The sequence below is a fragment of the Ceratotherium simum genome, chromosome 5 (genome assembly GCF_057802395.1).
Source record: "Ceratotherium simum simum isolate JZ-2026a chromosome 5, ASM5780239v1, whole genome shotgun sequence".
Taxonomy (NCBI): domain Eukaryota; kingdom Metazoa; phylum Chordata; class Mammalia; order Perissodactyla; family Rhinocerotidae; genus Ceratotherium; species Ceratotherium simum.
In genome coordinates, this window is record NC_141904.1 from 30,576,760 (window position 1) to 30,604,551 (window position 27,792).

A 27,792-nucleotide genomic window follows, 5' to 3' on the forward strand; every position below is an offset into this window, starting at 1 on the left:
GACATCCCTAGTGCCACCCACTTAAATGCCAGTAGTGCTCCAAGTCAAAGAGGCAACCAAAAATATCTCCCAAAGATTCACAAAGCAGCCTAAGGATAGTACTGTTTTGGTTGAGAACCAGTACTCTAAATTAAGACCAAAGAATTCTCCTTGAGAGTCTGATGGGTTGGTTTCAAAAAGAATTTATTGGTTGAAAGGATGGTGACCCCTGGGCATCCAGAGACGAGGTCCCAAGCTACCCAAACTCTCAGCAAGTCCAAAAGATGCAGGGGTAACTGGAAGAGACAACAGGGGGCTCTGAGGCAGAGGGACAGTGCAGGAAAGACTCCCTCCAGCGGGGGCAGTGCAGCAGGAGCCTAGGAACTGGGAGGCTGGGTGAGAAAGAGGGCAGACGCAGCTGACATTGGGAAAATGGCAAACTGTAAGTGGAGTCACCAATCCTGCTTAATAAATTGTCTGTCCTCCAGGAATCGTAGGTGGGGTGAAGAAGAGTCACGACGGGACATTATGGAGCTGGGGACTCCCTGGAAATGACTCTGCAAATTATCTAACCACGCTTGGCTTCTATTATTACATTGTGGTCAAGGTGCTTCTTGGTGGGGAATTGATAGCAGACAATTATCTAGAGGAAAATGGATATTTTATTTTTCTTTTGTTCTCTGTCCCTCATTCCCTTCTTTCTCCTGCATTTAATTTCTTAAATATTTATTTGTAAGATAAAAATTATATCCTGATATATTGAAGCTTTTGTCTTTCTTCATTAGAAGGGATCTGGTTATGTAGATGCTGACATGAGGTTTCCTCAAAATGCTCTTTGTACTTTAGAGTTAAATATTCAAAGCTAGTTCAGGAGTGACTCCTAGGCTCCCCGTCTGCCCTTCCCCCCTGTGTTTGATGTGCTTATGGTAAGAGCACCTCACTTTCTTAAGGTTGTTGACTGGAGTAGTTGTTCTCAAACTTTTTCAAGGACCAATCGAGAGAAGTTAAAAAAAATCTGTGAGTCATCTGTCCCATCCATTCTTTATTGATTAAGCAGACACTTTTGTTGAAATATACATAGAAAGAAGTACACAAATCATATGCATACAGTTTGGAATTTTCTTTTACCACTGAACATACACCTTTGACCAGCACCTAGATGAAGAAACAGAATACCAAAAGCCCCTTTGTACCTCTTTCTAGTCACTAATCCTGACCCAAGGGTCCTAGGCATCCTAACTTCTAACAGCATAGATCAATTAGGCCTATTTGTGAACTTAATATAAATAGAATCATAGAGTTGTACTTTTGTGTGTGTTTCTAGCTTCTTCCACTCAACATTATACATTCATCCACGCTATTGCATACAGTTCAAGTTCATTTGTTCTTATTGCTGAATGGTATTCTATTGAGTGAATGTATATTTTATTTCTTTATTCTATTATTATTGGATATTTGGGTAGCTTTCCATTTGGGGCTACTATGATTAGTGCTGCTATGACCATATTTTTGTATGTGTCTTTTATTTGAACATATGTATGCATTTCTTTTCAGTATATACATAGGAATGGAATTACTGTGTCCTATGAGTTTGTTCTAGAGTTTGAGGTGTTGTCAGAGCACCTTTGCAATGAAGGCTTATTGGTATCCAGCTGCAAAACACTGGCATGGCCAGCATTTATCCTCAAGGGTTAGTGTCTGTACTATACTGGTTGTTAAATATTTTGTTAAATACTGTTTTCTGTGACAGCTTTATTGAGGTATGATTGACATACATTAAACTACACATATTTAAAGTGTAAAATTTGATGTTTTGACATGTATACACCTGTGAAATCATCACCACAATCAAAATAATGAACATACACAGCAAAAGAAACTATCAACAAAATGAAAAGACAACCTATAGAATGGGAGAAAATATTTGCAAATCATATATCTGATAAGGCATTAATATCCAAAATATATATAGAACTCATACAACTCAATAGCAAAAAAACCAAACAATCTGATTAAAAAATGGGCAGAAGATCTGAATAGACATTTTTCCAAAGAACACATGCAGATGGCCAACAGGCACATGAAAAGTTGCTCAACATCACTAATCATCAGGGAAATACAAATCAAAACCACAATGAGATATGATTTCACACTGTTAGAATGACTCATCAAAAAGACAAGAGATAACAAATGTTGATGAGGATGTGGAGAAAGGGAACCCTTGTGAGCTGTGGGTGGGAATGTAAATTGGTGCAGCCAGTATGGAAAACAGTATGGAGGTTCCTCAAAAAATTAAAAATAGAACTACCACATGACCCGGCAATTCCACTTCTGGTTATTTATCCAAAGGAAACAAAAACACTAACTTGAAAAGATAGCTGCATCCGCATGTTCATTGCAGCATTATTTACAATAGCCAAGACATGGAAACAACCTAAGCATCCATTAATGGATGAATGGATAAAGAAAATATGGTATATATTAATATATTATATATTATGGTATATATTAATATATTATATGTACAATGGAATATTATTCAGCCATAAAAAAGAGTGAAATCTTGCCATTTGCAACACCATGGATGGACCTTGGGGGCATTATGCTAAGTGAAACAAGTCAGACAATAAAAGACAAATACCATATGATCTCATTTATATGTGGAATCTAAAAGAATAAAATGAACTCATAGAGACAGAAAACACAGATTGGTGGTGGCCAGAGGCAGAGGGTGAGGTGTGAGTGAAACAAGCGAAGGTCATCAAAAGGTACAAACTTCCAGTTATAAAATAAATAAGCCCTGGGGATATAATGTACAGCATGGTGACTATAGTTAGTAATACTAAATTGTATATTTGAAAGTTGCTAAGAGAATACATCTTAAAAGTTCTCATCACAAGAGAAAACAAACCTGGGGCCGGCCCGGTGGCATAGTGGTTATGTTCGTGCACTCTGCTTTGGCAGCCCAGGGTTCGCAGTGGACCAAGGCGCCACTTGTCCAGCCATGCTGTGCGGGTGTCCTATATAAAGTAGAGGAAGATAGGCACAGATGTTAGCCCAGGGCCAATGTTCCTCAGTGAAAAAAGAGGATTGGCAACCAATGTTAGCTCTAGACTTACTGTAGTGATCATTTCGAAATACAGTCATGCACTACATAAAGACATTTTGGTCAACGACAGGCCACATATATGAAGGTGGTCCCATATCATTAGTACCATATAGCCTAGGCGTGCAGTAGGCTACAGAATCTAGGTTTGTGTAAGTACACTCTATGATGTTCACATGACGACGAAATCGCCTAGTGATGCATTTCTCAGAACACATCCCCGTTGTTAATCGAGGCATGACCATATATACATAAATTGAATCATTATGCTATATACCTGAAACTAATATAAAGTTATGTCAATTATATCTCAATAAAAAAAATAATGAACATATCTACCACCACCCCCAGAAGTTTCTCCATGTGCTTTTGTAATCTTGTCCCTTTGCCCTTCCCTATTCCTCCAAACCCTGTCTTTAGACAAACACTGATCTGTATGTACTCTGCTACTATATGTTAGTTTGCAATTCCTAGAATTTCCTTATATAAATGAAATCATACATCAGATACTATTTTGTGTCTCTCTTCTTTCTCTCAATATAATCATTATGAAATTCATCTATGTTGTAGCATGTATCAGTGGTTCGTTCCTTTTTATTGCCAAGAGTGTTCCATTGTATGGATATACCACATTTTGTTTATCAATTCATCTGTTGGTGGATTCTTTCCAGTTTTTGAATGTTACGAATAAAACTGCTATGAACTTTCATTTTATTGAGTAAAAATAGGTTTTAATATCTCTTGTGTAAATATCTAGGAGTGGAATGGCTAGATCATTTGGCAGGTGCATATTTAACTTTTTACAAAATTTCCAAACTCTTTTCAAAGTATTTGTATGATTTTACACTTCTGGTTAGTAGTGTGAGAATTCCAGTTTCTCCACATCCACAGCAACACTTGATATGGCAGTCTTTAATTTTAGCAATTCCAGTGGTGTACCATGGTATCTCGTTGTGGTTTTAATTTGTATTTCCCTAATGATTAATAACGTTGAGCATCTTTTCATGGGTTTATTTGCCATCCATGTATTGTCTTTAGTGACATTTCTGTTCAAATCGCTCACCCACTGGGCGCGAAGGTGGGGTACTTTGTTGTTACCGAATTTTGAAATTTCTTTATTTTGGATACAAATTTATTATCAGATATATGCTTTGCATAGTTTTCTCCTAGTCTGTGGTTCATCTTCTCATACTTCTGGCAGAGTCTTTCAAAGGATGGAAGTTTTAAATTGTGATAAAGTCCAAATTATCAGTTTGGTTTTTTTGTGTGTCATACTTCCATGTCATATGTGAGAAACTGTGTCCACCTCAAAGTCACAAGATTTTCTTCTAAAAGTTAACAGCTTTATGTTTTACATTTAGGCCCACGATCCATGTTGAGTTAATTTTTGTATTTGGTGTGAACCATGGATCACTGTTTTGTTTGTTTTTTGCAATGGACATCTAATTGTTACAGCGCTATTCTTTGAAAAGACTGTCCTTTCTCCTGGTCTGCCTATAGGTTGAACGTCCTTATCAGTGAATTAAAAGCATAAGGCTTATGCCATCAATTTCATGTTTTAAGTCCTATCTTTTAATAATCAGTCCCAATTTTGTTTTACTTACAGTGGGGCCATTCTAATTGCCTTGAAACAACAGATCATAGTTTCTGCCAATTTTAAATTTCTACCAAGTTGTATGTGGCTCTAGTAATCAGTCTTCCATGAAGTGCTATTGGTTCATTCATTCACTCATTCCAACAAACATTTATTGAAGAATTACTATGTGTCATGTACTGTTCTTATTATTGAGATACTCACAGTGAAATGGATAGAGTTGCTGTCCTCGAGGAGACTACTTTCTATTATGGGAGCTATACAATAAAGAATAAGTGTTTGCCAGGTAGTAATAAGGGCTATAAATTGAAAAATGTAGGGCCAAGGAACAGACAGTGATGGACGTGATCTGGAGTCCTATTTTAAATAGGATTATTAGTGTGTCAATTAAAGCAACATATTGAAAAAGGCCAGAAGAAAGCAATGGAATAAGTCATGTTGATATCTAAGTAAAGAGCATTCTAGGCAGAGCAAAAATAAACTCAAAGACACTAAAGAAGTGTATTTGGCATGTTTAAAAAAGAGCTGCAGAGGGTTTGGGGGGTATTTGAATTGAGAATTTTAGACCTTGAAGAAACCCTCAATATTATCCAGTTCCAGGTTTGCTGGTAGATTGACTTCATTTTCAAAGCCAATTCAAATGGATTGGTAGTGAGTGCCTACAGCAGCAGTCAGCAAATTTTTTTCTGTAAAGGTCCAGATTATAAATATTTTTGGCTTTGTGGGACATATCGTTTCTGTTGCAATCACTCAACTCTGTCATTGTGTGAAAGCAGCCATAGACAGTATGTAAACAGATAAATATGAGTGTGCTGCGCCCCAATAAAACTTTATTTTACAACAACAGGTGGTGGGCTGGATTGGGTTCTTGGAGTCTGCCAACTTCTGGGCTAGTATGTTGTTGGGCAGCCTTACCCAGATCTTGCCGAGGGACACACATTAGTAATTCTGTCATGGGCTCATTTGGAGCACCTCAGCCATGTATTTTCCACTGTGAGTCACAACAACCTCCTCGTGTTACTGATTAGACCAGACAAGTTCTCACAAGCTGTTAGTGGAAAGTTAGATCTCTGGCCTCCCAACTCAGTTTTGTTAAACTAGCATGGCCTTATCCCTCCAGATTTGTCACCAATTACTTTACATATATATAATGGTAATAAAGCTTTAAGGGCTGCCTTCCTCTCCGAGGACAGCCCACATGGCTAGAACCAGCCTAAGCCCAGATGGGAGCCTTTTCCTAGGACATTGCTGGTAATGTTCAGAGTTAGAAGTGAGGGCTTCTGCAGAGCTTTGTCACATTCTGTCTATGCCACACAGAAAAACAAATGAAAACCTCTGCCATTTGTCTCTGAATCTGGAGCGTGGATGGGAGTGGAAACCAGCTGTGTTCCCTGCCACTGACCAGTCCTCCCAGCCAGAAAGGAGAGAAGACCCTGGCCCAACTATGGAAGAGAGCAAAGGAGACCTCACCAGATTTGGACAATAGCATGAGGAATACCAAGATCTTGTTTTTTCTTATTTTAAATATTATACACATCAAAAGATGTTTGATTAATTAGAATATAGACTAAACTTGATTTCAAAAGAGACCCAAAACTAAGATGGCATAAATAAGATAGAAGTTTATTTCTCTCATGTAATTGTCTAAAGATAAATGGTCCAGACCGGCAGGGTAGCTATGCTCCCCATGGACATTCAGGGGCTCAGGTTCCTTCCAATTTATGGCTTTGCCTTCCCCTGGGCTGCTGTCCTCATCTATACAGTCTGTACACCGTCCTGCAACATTCCAGCTGGCAGGGAGTGGGGAAGATAGCAAGTAGAAATTGGGAAATTACTTTTCAAAGAAGTGACATGGAACTTGCACACAGCACTCTTGACCCCATTTTGTTGATGAGAACACGGTCACATAGCCACATCTAGCTGCAAAGGAGGCTAAGAAATGTGGTCTGTATCTGGGTAGCCATGTGCTCAGCTAAAAATCTATTATTTTGGATCTTTAAAGGGGATTATGACTCAGGAGGGTGGCTGGAGTTAGCAGTTTGCCACAGGGTTTATAAAAAGAGGTGAAAATATTTTTTTGTTTGTTGTTACCTAATGTGTGAATAGTAATGCCTAACATTACATAATACTTTAGAGATTTATAAAAATCTTTTTCATACATTATTTCATTTAATTCTTCAACATTATCTTCCTTTGAAGAAGACATTATCATTTGAAGTAGATATTATTTTCATTTATGTGAAGACTAAGTAGGGCTTAGAAGGATTATGAGATTACCTAAAGCCACACAGCCACTAAATACAGGCCAAGACTCCACTCCAGGCTCAGAGCTCTACCATTGCCACTCCTAGAAACTCACCTTCTTAACACCTTACCCTCTAAAAGGCCTGTGTCCTGGTGTTAACCAAGTAGAATGTCCCCTCAGAGCAGAGGGTCTGACACTAGTGTGCAGAATAAGTACTTGAGGACTTTGATTAAAATGCAGATTCCTATGCCCCAATCTGAGAAATTTTCCTTATGTAGCCCTGGGTGTGAAGCCACAGAATTGCCATGCTTTGGGAATCATTGCAGCCATCTTATATTTTACCATTGCATTTTGCTTAAACAGAGAGGGGAAATATTTCATATTTCTGTCTATTCTTTCCCTTTCTGCCTTTCTATGCTTATATGTTACTTAAATTTTGGAACTATTGCCTTCTGAAAAACTTTTCTAATTTCTTTTTGAAGCATCTTTAACTCAAAACAAAAAAGCAAACGATGACAAAATGTCAAAAACTAATTTTGGAAGCCATCAGGGTATCCTCTCAAACAGAACTTTTCAAAGCCCTTGGTTGAGGTAGACGTTGAGAAGGTAGCTTTATACCCTGCAGTTTGAAAGGAGAGAGAAAACAATTTTTTTCATCAAAAATATTTTTGTTGCGTTCATAGTATGTGTATATGTGTGTATGTAACATATGTCAATACATATCATTGTTTCCCCAACAGAAATTTCACAGAGATTTCTATCTGGCTTTAAGTTACCCCCACAATTCCCACTCAGTCTCAATGGGCTTTTTTTTTTTTTTTTTTTTTTTTGCCTTTTTCTCTGTCAGACACCAGGATGAAACTAAACTCCATTCCCTCTCCAATGGCCTCTCTGATATATTTACTACTTTTTACATTCCCTTTCCCTGTAGAATCTGATGGAAATTCCTTTGGGGCCTTTAGCTTTCCCTCAGTCAGAAACTTTTGTGTTGCTAATAGAACTTGGCTTCATTAGCATTTCAAATCCTGGGATGCTCTTAGAGATCAGTGTTAGATCCGAGGGGCTCCCCGGCTGCAACCTGATTTATCAAACCTGTTTCACTGAACTCTCCAGTGGCCACTGCCTTTGACCTTATTTCTGCCAGCACATCTCATCAGGAAATCCTTTTCCAGGATTCTTGAGAAAGACACATGTATTATCTGAGAAGCTTTATTTTTGTCCCTCTCACTACCGTGTATATTGCCTGCCAAAAGCCATGCTCTCTCTATTACCTTAGGCAGTTAGATCAGGGGTAGACGATGGGTCAGAGCATGGATAGATGGGTAGATGGATGAGTCGATTGGTAGATGGGGAGGTAAACGGCTGAGTAGATGGGTAAAATTAAGTGGGTAGATGGACAAGTGAGTGGGTGGATAACTGGAAGTGTAGATGGATTGGTAGATGGGTAGATGGGTAAATGGGTGGATGGGTGAGGTAAAGGTATGAGTAGGTGGACGAATGGATGGAAAGAAAGGAAAAGATGAGATAAATAACATAAGTCTTCCATCTTGTGTTATATCCTTGCCATTTAATTAACCATAATTGGCCTTATGTTCCTGAGGTTGAATACCACTTCTGCGGAAAACAGCAAGTCACATGATACATTTCCTGCCTCCCACAAGAGCAGCAGGATGAGGCTTGTCAAATATTTCATTGCCACTCTGACTCAGTGTCTGCTTTGTAAAATAAAAGAAACTATCCTTCTTTATACAACATATATAAAAATGCTTCAATGCAGTGGTACTTAACTAGGCATATACAGCAAAATCTCTTGGGGAACATGCCCTAATTGCATATGCCTGGACCCCACAGCCTGAAATGTGCATCTTGGTTAAAAATAACTGCTCTGACAGAAAATCCTCTGTCCATGGCAGTAGTATTTGAAGAGTATTTGAGTTATGTGTTCCTGACTTCATTTTGTCCTTGCGGACATTCCACTAACATTTTTAAAGCACTTATTATGTCTCAGGCAACGTTCAAAGTGCTTTTTACTTATATTACCTCATTTAATCTTGACCACAACCCTTTAATGTAGGTACCATTAATATCTCCATTTTACAGGTGACAGAATTAGGTATGTAGAGGTTAAGTAATTTGCCCAGGGTCATGCATCTAATAAAAGGTGAAGTTGGGCTTCAAGCACAGATAGTGGGTGTCCAGACTCTATGGTCCCACCTACCCTGTTCCACCGCCTCTCTGATCACTAGGCTGACCTTTTAGAGCACCGTGGTCCAATAGAACTTTGTGCGATGATGGAAATGTTCTATATCTTTGTTGTTCTATTACATGGTAGCCACTAGGCACATGTGAGCACTCTTAAGCACTTGAAATGTGGCTAGTGTGACTGAGGAACTAAGTTTTAATTGTATTGAATTTTAATTAATTTAAACAGCATAATTTAAGAGCCAACTAATAGCCTCTGTTCATACATATGATCTACAAAAAATGAAGTGCTGAACTAGGAATTAAGGTAGGCATCTCAGTTATAGACATTATCCTTTATTAATACTAACATGAAATAATTGCAAAGCACTCTTAGAATCCTTTGTGCTTCTTTTTATCCTTGAAAAGAGTCTCGCTGTTCTTCTAAGCACTCTGCCAACTGGGTGGCATATCTAGTCTTAGCTCATTGGAAGATGTATTGAGACAAGACAGAAAAAACAATTCAGGCAGAATAATACAGGGATGTCATGGGCAAGTTGTATCATGGTGGTGCCACTGGTATGTATTCTCAGGAGTTAGTGTTAAATTTTCCATCTCCCACATACTGCCATCATATATTGGGGGTGGGGTTGATGGAAACAGCTGACTTTAAAGCCGAGTTTGATGGTGGAGAAAAGAAAGTACCGGGGCATCTGGGCTCATCTGAAGGAGAGATGCAATCTCACACCCCTTCTTACAGAAAGAAGTGAAGTAGGAAAGTGGGAAATTATGAGCCAAGAGAGAAGGAAAGATGATTCTAGATGAAATGATATAATAAAAGAGCCATGTTATTCCTGGTACACAAGTTGAAACTGGGTGAAGCTTTTCAAGGAGAAGGAAGATTAAAGTGTTAACAAAATCGAAATGTATATAGCTGGGTTTTATAGGGACAGAGACAAGGCGATATAGAATTTCGTGAATTTGTTAAATGTTGGTTTAGAACAGGGGTGGACAAACTACAGTCCATGGGTCAACCCCAGTCCACTGCTGGGTTCTAGAAATAAAGGTTTATGAAGCACATCCACGTCCATTCATTTATATATGGTCTATGGCTCCTTTATACTACAATGGCATAGTTGAACAGTTACAACAGAAACTATATAGCCTGCAAAGCCTAAAATATTTCCTATGGGCCTCTACACAAAAAGTTTATTGAGCCCTGTTTTAGAATAAAAGGGAAATACATATTAGCACAGCCACTTTGGAATATAATTTTGTGTGGCCATTGAATTTTAAAATACACATCATCTTTGACCTAGCATTACTGCTACTAGAATTTTACCCAGCAGGTGTTTGGGTACACATACCCACCGGGCTTCTTATAACACTGAAAAACTGGAAACAACCTAAATGTCCAGTAGCTGGGCACTGGTTAAATGAAGTACAATGCAAATTAATGTAAAGAGATACTATTCAGAATTTTTTTAATAAGACAGTTCTATATGTACTCATTTTTTAAATGAGATCTGTTTATTGTGAAAGAATGTTCAAGAAGGATTGATAAATAAATGTTGCAGAACAATATGCATTATATGATTATATTTGTATAAAAGCCACAAACAGTCCACAAAAAACGATATACAGATACATGCCCTGCACCTATCCCAGTGCCTGGCATGGGATAGGGACTCAAGATTTGATGAGTGAATATATGGAGGACTTATACATGTAAATTTTTTTATTTTTCACTTTATATCTTCTAGACTAGACTCTCTGAGTTTTTATGAATATGTATTACTTTTTAAAAAAATCTAAATTAAAAAGGGAAAAAATAAACATGAGGAAATTGCTAAAGATAGGTCTCCCCGAAACTGATGTTGAGGATACCACCAGCAGTGGCAGTCAGCTGAGAGCTGGTGGGGAGCTCATTGTTCTGTACTGAGAAATTCAGGAGGGGATGTATTTAAGTTCAAGTTGGGACCCACAGAAACTGTTGAGCTTGAAGAGGTGTCTTTCTGAGTCATGCACAGAAAAAACAGAGAAGTGCTAAAGAAAACGGCTCAGAAGTATGGAAAGGAAAAAGTGTGCCCCTTATCCTGGGAAAATGATGTTTGTAAGTAACCAGGTGGGAAGACTTCATGGAGGAAACTGGAAAAAGCAGGAAGTTGGGGAGAAAGGAGCCAAAAGAAGGAAGGACACAGTGGCCGACCCTCAAGGTGCAGAAACATTTTTGAGACAGAACAAATGTTTCATGGGGTTCTAAGAAGATCCACTGAGACGTAGAGCCATCTTGCAAGTTCCCGTTTGGAAAGTGCTTCGGTGTCTTCTGGTATAAGATCCATGGACATCAACAGTCCTGGTATATCAGCAGGTGTTCAGATTGAAGGGCCAGAAGCAGTTTCTATGAGTCGATTAATGTTAGAACTTCTCTCAGCTCCCAACAGAAGAGCAGCTTTGCCTGGTGACGTGGAAGCCCTGGGAACAGCCTCAGCACTTGCCATATGCTTGCGACACGTCCCTGCTTTGGCTTCCCTACTGAAATATATACATCACTCAGTACTAGCTGTTTATTCTCCTGGCAGAATTGTGGCAAGAGGGGTTTATATGAGACTAACAGTAAAAAAATAAATAAATAAAAATAAAACCAAAAAAATAAAAAAAACATGAAAGAGGCAGGTGTGTCTTTTAAAAACACTCACGTCCACCTCCCTCTATCCCACCCCTGTGTCCGCCTGCACTTTGCATGACTTGTTCCTGGGGTGGATATGTCTGCGCCTGTGAGAATCTTTTTATTTAGACATCACAAGGCATTTGACCAATTTTGAGCACAGCCGGCTGCAATACCGGTGCACAGAGACGCCTGCTCTTTCTTCACAAAACTCTCCAGTTCAAACATGTTTGCAGAGCATGATTCATGGTGTTTCTTTCTGGATTGTCCAGTGGGTAATTGCTGTACGAAAACCAGAGAAACAGATGTAGACCCTGAACCCTGGCTATAAATTTTTGTTTTATGATTATGGGTTTCAAATGTGCTGTGTCACACTGACAAATATATAGTTACTTGGAAACAAAATGGATTTTGGTCTCAAACTTTGGTTTTTTGTTTGTTCGTGGTTGGAAATACTTTTATTAGAGTTTCTTTTATCATTGATCAAACACAAAGAAAAGAGAGGAGATGACACACATCAGAATGTTATTTTGTGCTGTACCAAGAGGATATTTGGGAAAGGTTTCTTCCAACTGTTTGATTAATGTTTAAAATAGATGTCAATAATTTAAACTTCATTATCAACAAATTAATTAGGCCATTTTTCACCTTCTATCTATTCATTAATCTTTATGGTGTGTGAAGATGTATTTAAAGAATTGTGACTTATTTGTGTATCTTTCCTTAATATTCCTTAAGATGAAGAACTTGAAGGAAGAATCAAGTTTTCAAGAAGTATAAGAATTAGACTTACTGATGAAGAAATGATAAACATGTGGCTAAGTTTTGGGGCTGCTTTATAAATTAATCACTTGGATTAAATAATAGCTCTAATAATTGCTATCAGCAGAATTAATTTATGATGAGAAATGATGAATTGACTGGTGAATACTGTTAAATTATAAGAAACCCATAAGATTCTGTTCATAAGGATTTAAAATACTGCTTGTTCATTTCAAGGCCCGAGTTTATTTCTCTATAGTCAAGAGAACTCCAAGGTGATTATAAATTTTAAAATTTTCATGTGCAAAAAAAGAAAACACCAAATCTCCCAACTCTTACCCGCCCCCACTCTCACGCACACTCTCTCTCACATACATACACACCCACACACACACTCTGTTATTGTTTTTTGTACCATGACAGTATTGAGAGAAGAAATGTGGGAGCAGTGGTTTCCCTTCCTCGATGAAGCTGATTCTCTAGCTTAAGAAATGAGAGTGAACAGAATTTTGGGGACACCATCCCCATCTTCACTTGCCTGTGGCCAGTGCACCCTACCTTTTGGAAAGATGTTGAGCAAGGAAGTGCTGCAGCCCCCCTGGGTAACAGATACCTGTACACACACACCTGGCTACGGTGCTGTGTTTCTCATCCCTCACTTAGTTCCTCCTGCTGTACTTTAAACATTGCTGCTTCCTCCCTTCTCCTCAAACAACTTTTCCTCCACCTCCATTATCGGGTATAAAATGAGCCCCGTTTCCAAGGAACCCTGAGGACCTTAAATAAACATTTGGAGCTATAAGTCTCGTGGACCACATCGAAATGGGCACATAACGTGGTGCTTTGTGTATCTTTACAACTATCTTAATGACAGTGTGTTAAATGTTTTGTAAATTCCTCTGTGCTCCTTGCTTAAAATGTGTTTTCATTGTAGTTAAAGGGTTTCTTATAATAAAGCTCTGTTACATAATGATTGCCTTATAAAAAAGAGAGAAAAAAAAATAACAAACCTGTAGTTTCAGCAAAATCTCACCCCTTTATCGCCCTGGACTTTTCAGTAGCAAGAACCGAGCTTGCTGGGCTGAAAATTGTTTTAATGTACCTTCCAAAAAGGATCTTTGACTTGGTAAGTGTGTGCGATGCATACTTTTCATGTTACACCACGAGTGCCACTTAGCAACTCTTGCTAGGCAGAGCAGCGTTTCAGCATGGGGCGGGGTGCCCCCTGACAGGCTTTTAAAAGGCCTGGATGCCAATGCACATTCCAACACTATCCACAAAAAGGAGACTGGAACAGCGCTCTTCCCTGCAAGGGGCAAGGAAGCTGCCCCTCACTGCCCACCCCTGGCCTGCCCTGTTTTGCGGGAGAATCTTAAGTAACCACTGGAGAGGCAGTGGAGGAGATAGGGCATTTAATTCCTCCCCAGAGTTGACTTTCTTTGGTGTGCGTTGCATCCTTTCAGCAAGTTGTGCAAAATGGCTGCAGGGTGGATTGGCTCCGCCTTTTAAAGCTTTCAGTCTGCCTGAGATTATTTGTAAATATTGCATCTGTCGGTCTGAGTGTTTTAAGACTGGCTAAAAAGCTTCTCCTTCCTCGAGGTTGGGTCAGTGTGGGAGGTATAAAAAAATCATCCCTTTCTCTTAAAATTACGGTATTCTAATAAGTAGCCAAGAATGGGCAGGGGCTAGCATAGGTGAAAACTGGCCCTTGGAAATATAAAACCTTCACCCTTAACCAGTTCTCCAAATATGTGTTTAATTATGTCGTGGTGGTGATGGTGGTGTGTGCGTGTGAGAGAGAGAGAGAGAAACAAAGAGGTCACCAACATGCTATTCAGGGTGCAAGGCCGGGGGAACAGCAAAGTAACTTTTACTTTGGACTGGGACTCCAGAGAGCTGGGTTCTAGTCATCGTTCTGAGCTGTGTGACCTCAGGCAGGTCTCAGCCTCTCTGGGCATCTGTTTCCCCAGTTGAAAAATAAGAGGATGAATTACAGCTAGTATTTGTTCCAGGATATGTGCTGAGTGCCAGGCAAGCACTATTTTTTTTTTTTTTGTCCTCACAACAACCCACTGAGGTGGGTATTATATCCCCATTTTACAGATGAGGAACCTGAGGCCCAGAGAGGTTACATACAGGTCCCAGATCACACAGCTGGTGAGTGGTAGAACTGGAATTCTGATCCAGTTCAGTTTGACTCTCACATCCATGCTCTTGACCATTATATTATGTGTTCTCAGATCAGGAGCTAAAATCCTGTATTATCTATGTGATTGTGTGTGTGTGTTTGGGACCGGAGTAATTCTTGACTACTCCATATGCTGCATATAGACTGGAGAGAATTTTTAAAAAGTAAGTGAATCCAGAAAGCTGGATTTTTACTCCAGAGCAAATGCAATCCCTTCTGCCAGGGTTTGCAAGGAGGATAAAGAGAAAAAGACGATCAAATGGAAAGTTTCTCAACCCAAGGCTTCCCCGAGGGGTAACTCTTCTCTGTTCTACAGTTTAGGGCTTGCATGTGCTTTCTCGGGAGTGGAAAAATACATAAGTTACAAGGAATTTAACAGACAGAGAGGCGCACAGAGGAATTTAAAGGGTGGGCTGGGGGCGAGCAGTGGGCGGGAGGCGAGCGGGCAAGGGGGAACACGCGCTTGCAAGCTAAGCCGCTGCAAATAAAAAGGCGTAGAGGGAGAGAAGTTGGCGCTCCACATGAGCCGGGAGCGGCGTCCTGGCCCCTCCTCTGCTCGTTTTAAAAACACTTCTTGCATTGTTTTTAAGGTGAGAAATGGGAAGGAGAGCCGGCTTGCGCGCTCGCCCGCTGCCTGCCTCTCTGGCTGTCTGCTTTTGCAGGGCTGCTGGGAGTTTTTAAGCTCTGTGAGAATCCTGGGAGTTGGTGATGTCAGACTCGTTGGGTCATTTGAAGGTTAGCAGCCCGGGAAGGGTTCACCGAAAGTTCACTCGCATATATTAGGCAATTCAATCTTTCATTCTGTGTGACAGAAGTAGTAGGAAGTGAGCTGTTCAGAGGCAGGAGGGTCTATTCTTTGCCAAAGGGGGGACCAGAATTCCCCCATGCGAGCCGTTTGAGGACTGGGATGCCGAGGACGCGAGCGAGCCGGGCAGGGTCTGTCTGGGCACCGTCGGGGTAGGATCCGGACCGCATTCGGAAGGCTTTTTGCAGGCATTTGCTTGGAAGGCGAACTTGGGATCTTTCTGGGAACCCCCGTCCCGGCTGGATTGGCCGAGCAAGCCTGGAAAATGGTAAATGATCATTTGGATCAATTACAGGCTTTTAGCTGGCTTGTCTGTCATAATTCATGATTCGGGGCTGGGAAAAAGACCAACAGCCTACGTGCCAAAAAAGGGGCAGAGTTTGATGGAGTTGGGTGGACTTTTCTATGCCATTTGCCTCCACACCTAGAGGATAAGCACTTTTGCAGACATTCGGTGCAGGGGAGATCATGTTTGACTGTATGGATGTTCTGTCAGTGAGTCCTGGGCAAATCCTGGATTTCTACACTGCGAGTCCGTCTTCCTGCATGCTCCAGGAGAAAGCTCTCAAAGCATGCTTCAGTGGATTGACCCAAACCGAATGGCAGCATCGGCACACTGCTCAATGTAGGTTTATTTTTTCCCTTCTTCTACTGAGAAAAAAAAACTAATTGTCTCTCTTGCATGCAATAAAGACATGGAAACAAACTGCATTGGTAGCAAGACAAAGGATTTAATGATTTAATGCTGAAAGGGTGTGATATGCTGGCGTGCATATTGATTCCCTCTGCTGAAAATTTCCTGTTAGATGTTTTCTTCCCAAACAACCCCTCCTGACCCCTGCTCCTCTTTTTACCACCCTTAGAGTCTCTTGAAAACAGTTTTAAAAATATGCATAGAGAGGGAAAAAAAAGCAGAGGGTGACCACAGGACTTTGAAACATTCTTCAAGTAAGGCAATTTGACATGTTGCAGTTTTTACTAAGGTGTCTGCAGAGGGGAATTTAACTTTGCTGTTCTTTGGATTAGCTGCTAGTTGTATATATCCCCCCCTTGTGTGTTTCAGCAGTCCAAAGTAATTAAAATATGACATCTTCCTTGCAAGGAATTTAGCCTAATTAAGGTGGCTGCTGCTCCTGAAGTTCATAAACTAGTCGTTAAAGATGCTGCCTCCAGTGTTTTCCTTGCTAAGGAAAGGCAATATTTCTTAGCATTGACCCTGCTGCCACCTTTCCGAGTCACTTTGTTGCTCTAAGAAGTTGCTGTTTTGCTAGAAAACTACTGGCAATGAACACCCCTTGGGCTGAGCCATCCATTATTTCCATATCTTACAATTCAGCCGGGAACCTGGACATCGGTTAAAGGAAAGGAAATATAAATGGGGTAGTCCAGTTTTTTAAAAAAATATTGACTATTTGGTTATCTGATGCTGACACAGTGCCGAGGCACGCATCTGGTCAACAGTAGCCTGGCTGCAGGCTTGAGAAATGACCAGAAGTCCCAGAAAATCCCACCTTCGGGTGGCTGTGGTGGGAGCCTGCAGGATGCATCGCTGCCCTGACAGTGATTTAGATAAATGGCTCGGCTATCTATCAAAATGTTTTTAGTACTTTATTTGACAATTCATTGGAGCATTAGGCTGAAAATGACATTTTAAATCTTTGTTTTCAAAGAGGTCAAAGTTTAACTGGAAGAAATTGAGTTTTCCTAATAACATGGTGGCTTATCTAAAGAGAGAAGAAAAAGAGAGGGGACAATGACAAGATTTAAATTGCCCTCTCTGAAACTTTTTTTTCAGGATAAAGACTTGCTTCTTGGGCCAGGAAATCAACAGGTTTGTAGCTTAAAAATCAATAACCATTTGATGCCAACAGTCTGGCTGTCTGACTTAATATTTCGTAGAGCCATAACCACGGCAAAAAGAATATCATTTTTAGAAGAAGTCTTAATCTTCTGCTCCCCAAATGCCTTTTCTTTCCTGCTGCCTATTTACTTGCCGGAGAACTCAAAGAAATTGAGAGTTACAAAATAATTTTCCAACCCACTAACAGATCTTTTAGACCTGTCTTCTCTGTAGCAATTAAAACAGTCTGAACAATTTCACTTGGAATTTCAGGGAACTGGAGCTTTCTAAACTTTTTCTGGTAAGAGAAAGTTCTAATGAAACATATTTTTTAACAGAGGAAAAAAAGTGCTCAGGACCCCGGTGAAAAGCTATTAGACCTAATAGCTTTTACAAGTAGACATTCTCCCTTTTGTAATTAATCCTCCAAACATGCCTATTAAGTTGTAGGAGAAGGGGGAAAAGCTTTGTTTGTTCTTGAATAAGTTAAACAAAGAATTTGCCTTATCTAGCGAGAGCCAGTGGTGAATGTGTCATTCGCCTAGGGCCAGCCGATAAGCCAGAAGTGTTGATAACAGCAAAGTTCAGCTAATCAAAGAAACTTGCATTAGAAAAAGTAAATAAAGGCATTTGACAAAGGGATTTCAGAAATTCCAGTGTCTTATTTTTGTAAGCAAGGCAATTAGTGCTTATTGTGGTCAATGTCACAAAGCTTTAAATCCCACACCTCAACTTCAGGTAAAAGGAATAAAATGTAAATATTGCTTATGCCCAGTCAGAGCTGCTTTATCCTCCATAAACCACTTTATGACTGGTCAGTTTAGTTGTGTAAGCGATTACGTTTTTAAGCATAAATAAAATTCTAACAAATGTCTGCCATGCGGTGTTTGGTTCAGGGTGGCATAGCTAGTTAGGGTTTTTGAAATAAAAGCATATCAGGGCTGCGTTTGTATAAGTAAGAACATAAAAACCACAACCTTTTCCATTTTACTTAATGACTGTTTTGACGAGAAGCAGATCTGTTTGTGCTCTTAACACAGAGGAAACAGTGGGCAAGGAGGAAAAAAAAATAGTACTAAATTCCAACCCAAACTATTTTCTGCTTTGAGATCCTACCTATTTTTTTATGGTGTGTGTGTGTTCGTGTTTGCAGTAATTAGAGTAAACCCTTTGAACGTAAAATGCACCAGAAGCTTTCTTTGAAAGGTGTTAGAATATTCTTTTTGTTTTCTTTTTTAATTTTAAAGACAGAAAAATGATATGCCCACCAGCTGCCGGTTGGAGTAAGGCCTTGAATTGCTTGTTATAAAAATGCGAAGTCAGGATTAGTGGGCTACTAAGGGAATGTGATAAAAATAATACGATTTAACACTGCCTCTGGAAGGTATTGGAGTCACTAAGTTTCTATTCAGATGCTTTCTGGATTATCTTGGTTTTAGGCTGCTGCAGATGTTTTCAGCATTAATTGCTCAGTGGGCCCAGGATAAATCCTAATATTTGTGGTCTAAATATAGTTGCTTTCAGTGAATTCATGAGGGTGATAACTTCTTGGCCCTTTTTCCCTGTCTTTCCCCTACTCAACACATGAAAAGAAAAAAATATTTTCTTTTTGAAGTAGTATTTTGCCTGTAATGAGGAGAGAGAATGTTTTAAAAAACAAGCAGTAGCAATGTGTGATTAAAGAACGGAAAAAAATCCCCTTCTCAAAGCCCTGGGACCTGAATTTTAAGTATTAAACAGTATCTAAATCCTCTCCTAGTAAGATATAAATTGAGGTCAAAGTGGCAAAATCAAAGATACCCTCTGAAAGAGAGACTAAATAAAGACTGACAGCTACCATATGAATTGAATGGGGTTTTGAATAAATATTTCGGTGAAAAGGCTCAATTGTTTTTCTAAAGTAGGACATAATTTTCTGCTTCTCGGCCACATGACGATGGTAACTAATACCATCAGAAACAACAGGAGAAAAGGGACTTGGCTTAAATCTCAAAGAGTGCAGGGCAGCGTTGTTTGAAAACAAGCGGAAGATTCACCAAGTTTTCCTTCCCTGTAGGAAAAAAAATACTAAAATATTGTCAGTATCCAGATAACTTGGTACGTTGGGTGGGAAAGTACTGATGTGCAACTTACAAGAAAAAATGCACAAGTTTAAATTTTATTGCCAGAAAAGGGTAGATTCCAAAATATGAAACAAAACAGTAGGAGAGGTGGACATTTCTCTCTTTCAACTTAAGCTATGGAATTGATTTGGAAGCTCTAGTTAGAATTTGATTCGCCAGCCCAAATGCAAAGCTGTTGCATCGGAACGGGTCTTTTTTTTCTTAATAGATAAATGACCAGAATGGCAATTTCTGATAGGCTAGCTGACCTGAATCAGAAGTTTTATTCTCATTTCTGGAAGCCTGGCTCTGACCATATATAACTAGTCAGTATTGTCATGAACTTTTCTTTAAAGCAGAAGTGTAAAGAAATGTCTTCTGAATATCAGATGCTTATAATTTACCTTCAACATATGTTCAGCCCCTGAGATGGCTGAAAAGGAAAGAAAACCTTACCGTTTTCTCCCTTACACATTTCACAAGCATCAATCAACTATCTCAGAAGGGAAATACATGATAAATGAAAAAGATTATAAATTCTGCTCCCAAGGAATTTATAATCTTTAAAAATCAAAATTTTTTTTAAAAGGCTGGGAATTTTTTAATTAGAAAGTTACTCTCTGGGAGGAAGATGGAGATGTAAAATCAAGATGCAAAATATAAAACTCTTCAAGTCACACAGGACTTATTAAATAATAAACACAGTGTTCATTTTAGAACATCTTAAAAAGAATCTTCTATAGAGTTTGAGTTACATTTAAATGCCAATAAATTTATCCTTAAAAGACATCTTTATACTTTAAATGTTCTAATATAAATTCAGTTAACTATCAATTAAAGAGATTATTTCGGATATGGGAGTTTTAGATGAAGGTTAATCAGAAAAATCTTGGCTGAAAACCTTTCCAAAAGATATTAATGTAGAATCTTGCCTTTCGAATTACAGGGTAGTTATGGCAGCCATACATCTCTGATTTTCTAGAATAACCCACTTTCAAATATACTGCCACAGTTCCCACATAAATCATTGAAATATGCCAGATATTTCAATATTACGACATCTCCTAGGCTGCCCCTTGAACCCAGGAGTGGCACAGAAAGTCTTTGTTTGGATTCTATGGTCAATATAACTAGAGCGCTCGCAGCTTAATTTTTCCATTATGACTGAAGATCGCCTTGTGCTTCTGGGTCATTCTGCTGAACATGAATTCCTTTTGTGGCAAACCGTAGATCTGTAAATAGAAGGCATCCTTTGCAAAATGGATTTAAGTATTACGACCGTAGTTCTGACTCCAGCACGTGTGTGGGTGTGTGTTTGTGTGTGTGTGTGTAGAGAGTGGGGGAGGGGGTAGAATTATTAAATTGAATTACTATGAACAGATCTGTATCAGTTCTTGGCTAGCTTCTTCTTAAAAAGTTGGAATTGTGGGTGATGGAGAGAGGACAACAGAGTTAACTCAGGTTTCAGATTTATCTGTATCCTGTCTTTAAGTGGCTTGGCCTGAGAACCTCATGTTAAATAGGAGATGAGATAACCTGCCCCATCTGTAAGATCTAATAACACAACCTCATCAGTCAATATGTTGCACTGAATTCTCTTTTCCTTCCTGGCTTGCTTAGTTCATCATTAAGAGGCATGATTTCTGTCCCATCTCACCCCTCAAAATCCCTTTAAATGAATTAAAAATAAGTTACAGAAGTTCTTTCTACCTAGGAAGCAGTAGAGGGTGAGCCTACAGGTATTATATTATTTATCTTGAGCTTCCAGAGCTTTCTTAGATGGGAATTCAAACAGGCAGTGGAACTGCTGACTTGCTTTTTGTCTGGCCTTTGGGGGTGGGGAGTTGAAAGGGGGGCCATTCAGTAAGATAAGACTCTGGGTCCCCTGCACGATAAGGCGAGGGTAACAGGAACTGACGTCAGCGAGGCGACCCAGCCTGGCCAAGCATTTCCTCTAGTCAGGGCACATGGATTCCGGGAGTCTCTGGGCCTCCCACAGCAGCTGATGAAGTGAACCAGCTCAGGGGAGAGGAGAAAGCTAATTTTAACAGGGGAAAAAGTGGGTGATAATGTCCCTCACTCCTAAAAGGAGATTTCTCCAAACAGAACAAAGAATAACTTGGGGGTGAAGAGAGTGACTTTAATAAAAGCAGATTCTGAGATTATAATTGCAATTTTATGTTGTCATGTAATAGATATTTGTTTCCCAGCTGTCAACACTTTCCCTCTGATGTCTCATAAACGTCAATCCAGCAGTCACCAAATATTATCACCCATGAACCCTGCCAACTCTCCATATAGCGCAAAATGGGAGGGAATTCACATTGTGGGAATTAATCCCTGGTACTCCTATTTGCTTTTCTAAGTACCAAGTTCCCACCCCCATCCGCATCATATGACAGCATTGTTAAAGCCATTTCATTTGCCACCAGCCCTGAACCCTAGGAAAAACCCAGCATTTTTTCCTCCCTCCTTTCTGTCTTCTTTTTCTCTTGAACTCAGATTTTTTTTTTCCCTTCGGAAGTATCTCTGATTTGAGGTTTGGAGAAGGAGAAATTCGAAAGGGTCCTATTTTTTCAAATTCACAGGTTCTTTTCAGTCTTCTCCATTCTTAAAGATAGCTTCTTATTTTTTCTTTTTAAGTTTTACTATTGAATAAGGAATGATTCTCCTAATTTGACTCTGATTTAGTGAAATTTCTGTTTTTGTGGTTGTTGATCAGTTACCGTTTGCCGCAGATTAAAATTTTACCAAATTAGGAAAAAAAAAAAGCTGAATTCAAAATACTGTGGTAGAAATGATGCAGATAGGACCAGATGAGACGAGTGCATCAATTCACTGGGAAAAGAAGATTTGGATCACATTTATCCCAATTTTTCTCTAATTTCCAGAGCAAATGAAGACCTTGTATAATAAATCCCTCTTCTCAAAAGTAGTAAAGCACTCAGGGCCACAGTACCTTTGTCATGTCATCAAATTATAAAATTATATATAATTTTATATATATATATATATATAATTTATATAAAATTATAAAAAGGCTGATGATCTGAAGGCCGGTTCAGCTTCAAAAGATTTTTTAAGGTCTGGTCTATTAGAAAGCTTGGGGGTATAATTAACTAAAATGGAAATGGAGGCAAGCGAAATTTAGTTCCTGATGTTTTAATTTAGCTCAGTACTGCCATGTGTTATTGAAGAGAATTCTTAAAGGCAAACATAATTATTTCATTATGGTCCTCAGAATGCTTTCATTGGCTTTAATGACAAGAAGCTGTATAAAAAGGCATACATTTTAATTAGTTCTTATATTTACATCAGATAAATAACAAATAATTGATGAAAAACAAGTCTTTGGAATGGATGATTTCACATAGTGCGCTGGTTACAGTTTAATGATGAAACATTTCTCTGTTGCTTTGCATTTTAATTATCGAGACATTACAGTAGTGGTGCCGTGGAGCTAAAATACCGTTGTTGCCATTTTATTACAAAAAATCACTATGAATCGGAAGCCGAAAAAGGTAGCCAGAAGCGGATCTCAGAGGAAGTAAATTGCCAGTCCCATTAATTTTACTATGTTTGTTAGCACTGATTTTGATCACTTTTATCTTTTACGCTTCATCTTTTTGGATTAAGACTGTCAGGGGTTTCACATGCATTTTTATGGCCAGCTCTTCTAAATACTTTTCTTTCTCTCTTGCTGTCTGTTTTGAAGTGTTGCCTGAAAGTACCTTGCCAAATGTGTACTGGAAATTCAGGGCGCTTTTTTCCATGTTATAGGCCTGCTTTACCTTTGATTTTATATGAAAACCCATTTCACATGATTCATCCGTTTTGGTGTACAGAACACTAATTGTTATTATTGATTTTAAATTCCGTGACCATTACAAGTAACGCAGATGACTAGCAGATAAAGGGTAATAATCCATGGAGTTCTGGAACTGTTTCATGTTTGTCTGGAGTACTTTATGTGATCAATATTAACTGCCCCATTGAAACTAACTGCTGTATCAAATAACAGTCAATCAAATGAATGTGCTTAGAGATTATTTATTGAAAGCTTTAATTGTTCACTGGGGCCCTGCTTATCAGAGGAAACAATAAGAACCAGAGATAGGATGAACAGGTCTGGATTTGCGGAGAAAGTTGGAGGATGCAGATGAACAGGGCATCTCTCTGCTACTTGGGCAAGAGTTTCCAGAACCCCGTGTTGAGCTTCTAGTGGGCAGAAGTTGCAAATACTCTTGGAGAGGTTATCCTGTCACCTGTATACCGAGAGCTCTCCAGAGAAGAAAGTGTAATGATTTTCTTTCCTTTAGACCAGAGGCTGTGAAAAGTTGTCACTCTGCGAGTTTTACTGCTTCTCGTCCACACTCCCACTCACATCCATTATCCTCCCATGCATCTTTCCACCTGTATTCCCCGTCTCTGCCTGCTGGTCTGAGATAATGGAAATAGCCTGACTTGACACAGGATCGATTTCTACAGCTATGAAATGGGAATAATTATGTCTACATTGCAGGATTTGTAGAAAGATTAGAGATAATGTAAATGAGGATTCTATTCTCGCCCTGAAAACATGCAGAAGTCACTGAGTGGACCCTCTGCTCTGATTTCAGCATGACACCTATGGCTTCTGAGCCTTTGCTAATAGTGAATGGTATTTTTTTAGTTGGTATCGCTTTTCCTCAGTGAAGTAGTTCCTCTGTCTGTGACTCATAACCTAGGTGACAGTTCTTCCCGTTTGTCACAGTGTGGATAGCACTGTGGTCCTGATTCGATGGTATCCATTTACCAAACCCCTAGATTTAGTACAAATGTTTGACTTTTACAAGTGAGCACTGTCACCTTCGAAGTTGTCACAATACGCTTTGCCCAAAGATGCTGTCAGGGGCTCAGTACATTTTTATTACGCACTGATGGATTAGCTCTTGCCAATTGTATTCAATAGACGGCTCTTGGGTGTCTGCCATGTTCCAGGCTCCCTGAAATGTTTTGTGGGGGACACCAAGACAAATCTGACACTGTCCCTGCTCTCTCTGGACTCACAATGTATGGGAGAAACTTATGTACACAAGTCATTGCGACACAACTCCCTTATAACACAAACGTAATTTTGAACCTGAGTGTGATTATGGAAAGAACTAGAAACTGCTGAGAACCACAACTGGTGCATAAGGTGGGTGATTGAGTGGGTTACGCATTTTTGTCACAGTGGAGCAGGCATGAAGTTTTTGTGTGTGTAGGCCTCACAGGTAATTTCTAAATGTAGTTTGCAAAGTGGAGTTTTAAACTTATCTTGAGCACTGGAATAAGTGCATGTCTTCCAAAATTATTTCTTGAAGACTCTCATATGGATGTTTCTGGAGTGTTTGTTAAATAACGTGCTTTTGGGGTTAGGTCTGATTAGATTCGATTTTTAAAAAATCACTTCTTTATGATTGTTTCTGTGATTTATTGCTGTGTAACAAAGTGCCCCAAAACTTAGTGGCCTAACAATTTATTACCTCATTATCCTGTGGGTAGACTGGGCTCAGCTGGGCAGATCTTCTGCTCCACATGACATCAGCTGAGGCTGCATCATCCAGGGCTAAATTGGGCTGGAAGTCCAAGAAGGCTCACTCACATGGCTGGCAGTCGATGTTTGTTGGCTGTTGGCAGAGAGCTCAGCTGGGGCTGTTGACTGGAGTATCTGCACGTGGCTTGTGCTTGTCACAGCATGGCAGCAATATTCTGAGAGCGAGCGTTCTGAGAGGGAGGAAGCAGACGCTTCCAGTCTTCTTAAAGGCTAGATCCAGAGCTGGCATAGAGTCACTTGCACCATATTTTATTGGTTAAGCTTCACAGGGCCAGCCCAGTTTCAATAAATCTACCTCTCAAGGGGGGAGTGATAAAAAATATGCAACCATCGTTAGTTCACCATAGCAATCATCACATATATGCCCTGGAATAAGAAAGAAAATATTGTCTCCTGACAATAGAGACTAAATTGAGGAAATATTGTGGAGTTTTAGTTTGTTTTTTTGGCTGGTTAAATATTTAACAAAATTCTACTCGAATGACTGTACATACATTAATATCAGTTAATCCTCACAAATAATTCTGTGAGGAAGATATCCTTATTTTATAGAAGAGGAAATTGAGGCTTAGAGAAGGTAAGTAATGTAACTGAAGTCACACATGTAGTAAGTTCTAGAGCTGAGTTTTTAAATCCCGGGAAGGTCTTTTCTCTGTCTTCCATGTGCGTTTATTCACTTGGGGGGTCACAGCTTCAGCAGTGTGACTCTGTCATCCCTGTCAGCTGAGTGAAGAATTCCTGAAAAATTAGTTTTGCCCTAATGATATCAAGAAAGTTTTGGTTTCTTGGGTTTTGGCTTTTTTGGGGGGAAATGTGGAAGAGAGAGAGGTAAAGAACTGTAACTCACATCATTTCCTCTGATTAAATTATTTCTCTCATAGAAGCCACAGCCTTTTAAATCATGGAAGAAACTATGAGGCTATTTTACTCTTTGGTCCTTTTGTTTTCCATCCTGTTTGTTGAAGTCTGCGCTGGCCTGGTCCCTCTATAGCTCACAGGAGTTGGGGTCAGGATTAGTCTTGTATTTACTGAGGGATCGCAGGAAGGTGAGAGATGGGAAGGTTTTTCATGTTGTTCTGGTTCACTCGTACCCAGCATCCTGAGATGGGTACTAATGGTTCCAACTAGGTGGTGCCTCAGTTAAGCAGCACTATTGTGTCTTCCGTTACTTAAAAAAAAAGTAGGCAGGGGGAGAAACTTTCTAAGAGATAATGAAGTTAAATCAATATTTTGGTATTTGTCACCTATTTTAATTGTCTATTTTGTTTAGAGGGTCCCAAACCAAAGAAAATTATTACTATTTAATGAAGTTTACATTAATAATAATGATTATTAGCCTTTCACATAATGCTCTTATTTCAGTGATTTCAAATATGTTTTAAATACAACATATTGTTCTGTATTTTGCATTTTTTTATATGCCATGTTCTTCCCGTTTCTTTTGTTTGAAATCTAGTTGTTGTTGAATTATATATTTTGAGGAAATAGAGACAGGTGGACAAATTGAAGTGACTTGCCAAAGGTCATGTAGTGGGTTCTATTGGAAGCAGATCTAAATCTACAAGATGCTGCTGTGTGGTACAGTGTGTTCAGCATGGTACAGTGCAGTGTAGCACAGTGGAGTTGGGCACACACTTCATGCACCACCTCTGCTGTGGGAACTAGAGCTCCAAGCTGCCTCAGTTTTTTCATCTGTAAAATGGATCCATAATGTTTACCTTGCAAGCTTATCATAGACTTAAATAAGAGAGTGTATTTAAAGTACCTGATACGTAATACTCAGTAAATAGACTTTTCCCCCAATACTTTATTATGAAAATTTTCTAAAATGCAGAAGAGTTTAAAGAATTTTACAGGAAACACTTTGAATACTCACCGCCATATCAACCATTAAAGTGACCAGATTTGTTTTCTGTGTTTCTACTCATGTCTCCTTTTTAGTCTGTTTGTTTTTGTTTGGTTTTTTTGATTGGGTTCCCTTACTAACCTGGGAATTCTCTGAGGTCAGATATTGTATCCTTTACCTCTGTCTTCCCAGTGCTAGTACAGTGTTAGGATAGCTCTTACAGTATCTGGTCTGTTAACTGTGGTTGAGTCAATGGATATGTTCAAGCACATCACCCCTTAATATACTAGGTATCAGCACCCTCCCGTAGAATTTCTACCATAATGGAAATGATCTGTAATTCTGTGTTGTCCAGTATGGTGGTTGCTAGCCATGTGTGGCTATTGAGCTCTTGAAATGTGGCTAATGTGTCTGAGGAACTGAATGTTTAATTTTAGTTCATTTACATTTCAATAGACACATGTGGCTAGTGGCTATTGTAACTGAACAGCACAGCTCTATATACTTGAGCTATTAATATTTTTTCAATATTTGTTCATTCTCTTTATTTCCCTTTTTCCTTAGCCTTTATTCTTCTTTTGTATTGCTCTTAAGGAGCTCTAATTATGTCTTTATGTGGATGGTAAACAGACTGCAGGAGAATGTCAACAGAATACTGTAGGGTGGTGATTTCAGTCATTGTTTAACTTGTTTTCCTTCTGGGTGGAACTATTTTTCCTGGGGCCTGACAAATACTTAGCACGTATTTTGCTAACACTTAATTTGCAGAGCACAACCAAGATTTTCACAGAATCCCAGTGGGCTGGACTTAAGTTATATTCCCTGTAGCAATCATATCATGGTAGAATACAGTTTCTAGTCCTGTGTTCCATGCCTGCTTAGTTTTCAAATAGACACA

General features: G+C 39.3%; 1 protein-coding gene across 10 annotated transcripts in view; it reads left to right on the top strand.

Moving 5' to 3' along the window:
* Window positions 1-27,792, top strand: part of RARB (retinoic acid receptor beta) — a 704,914-nt gene that overhangs the window by 524,074 nt on the left and 153,048 nt on the right. Inside the window, exon 1 of one of the 10 annotated variants that reach the window (XM_087430630.1) lies at window positions 15,702-15,796. The exons of 8 other annotated variants lie outside the window; for them this stretch is intronic. Coding sequence is in view for 1 of the 2 variants with exons in the window: in XM_004419429.3 (XP_004419486.1) it covers window positions 15,997-16,153 (157 nt within the window). In the remaining variant the exon portion in view is untranslated. One more of the 10 variants, XM_004419429.3, reaches the window with a different exon arrangement.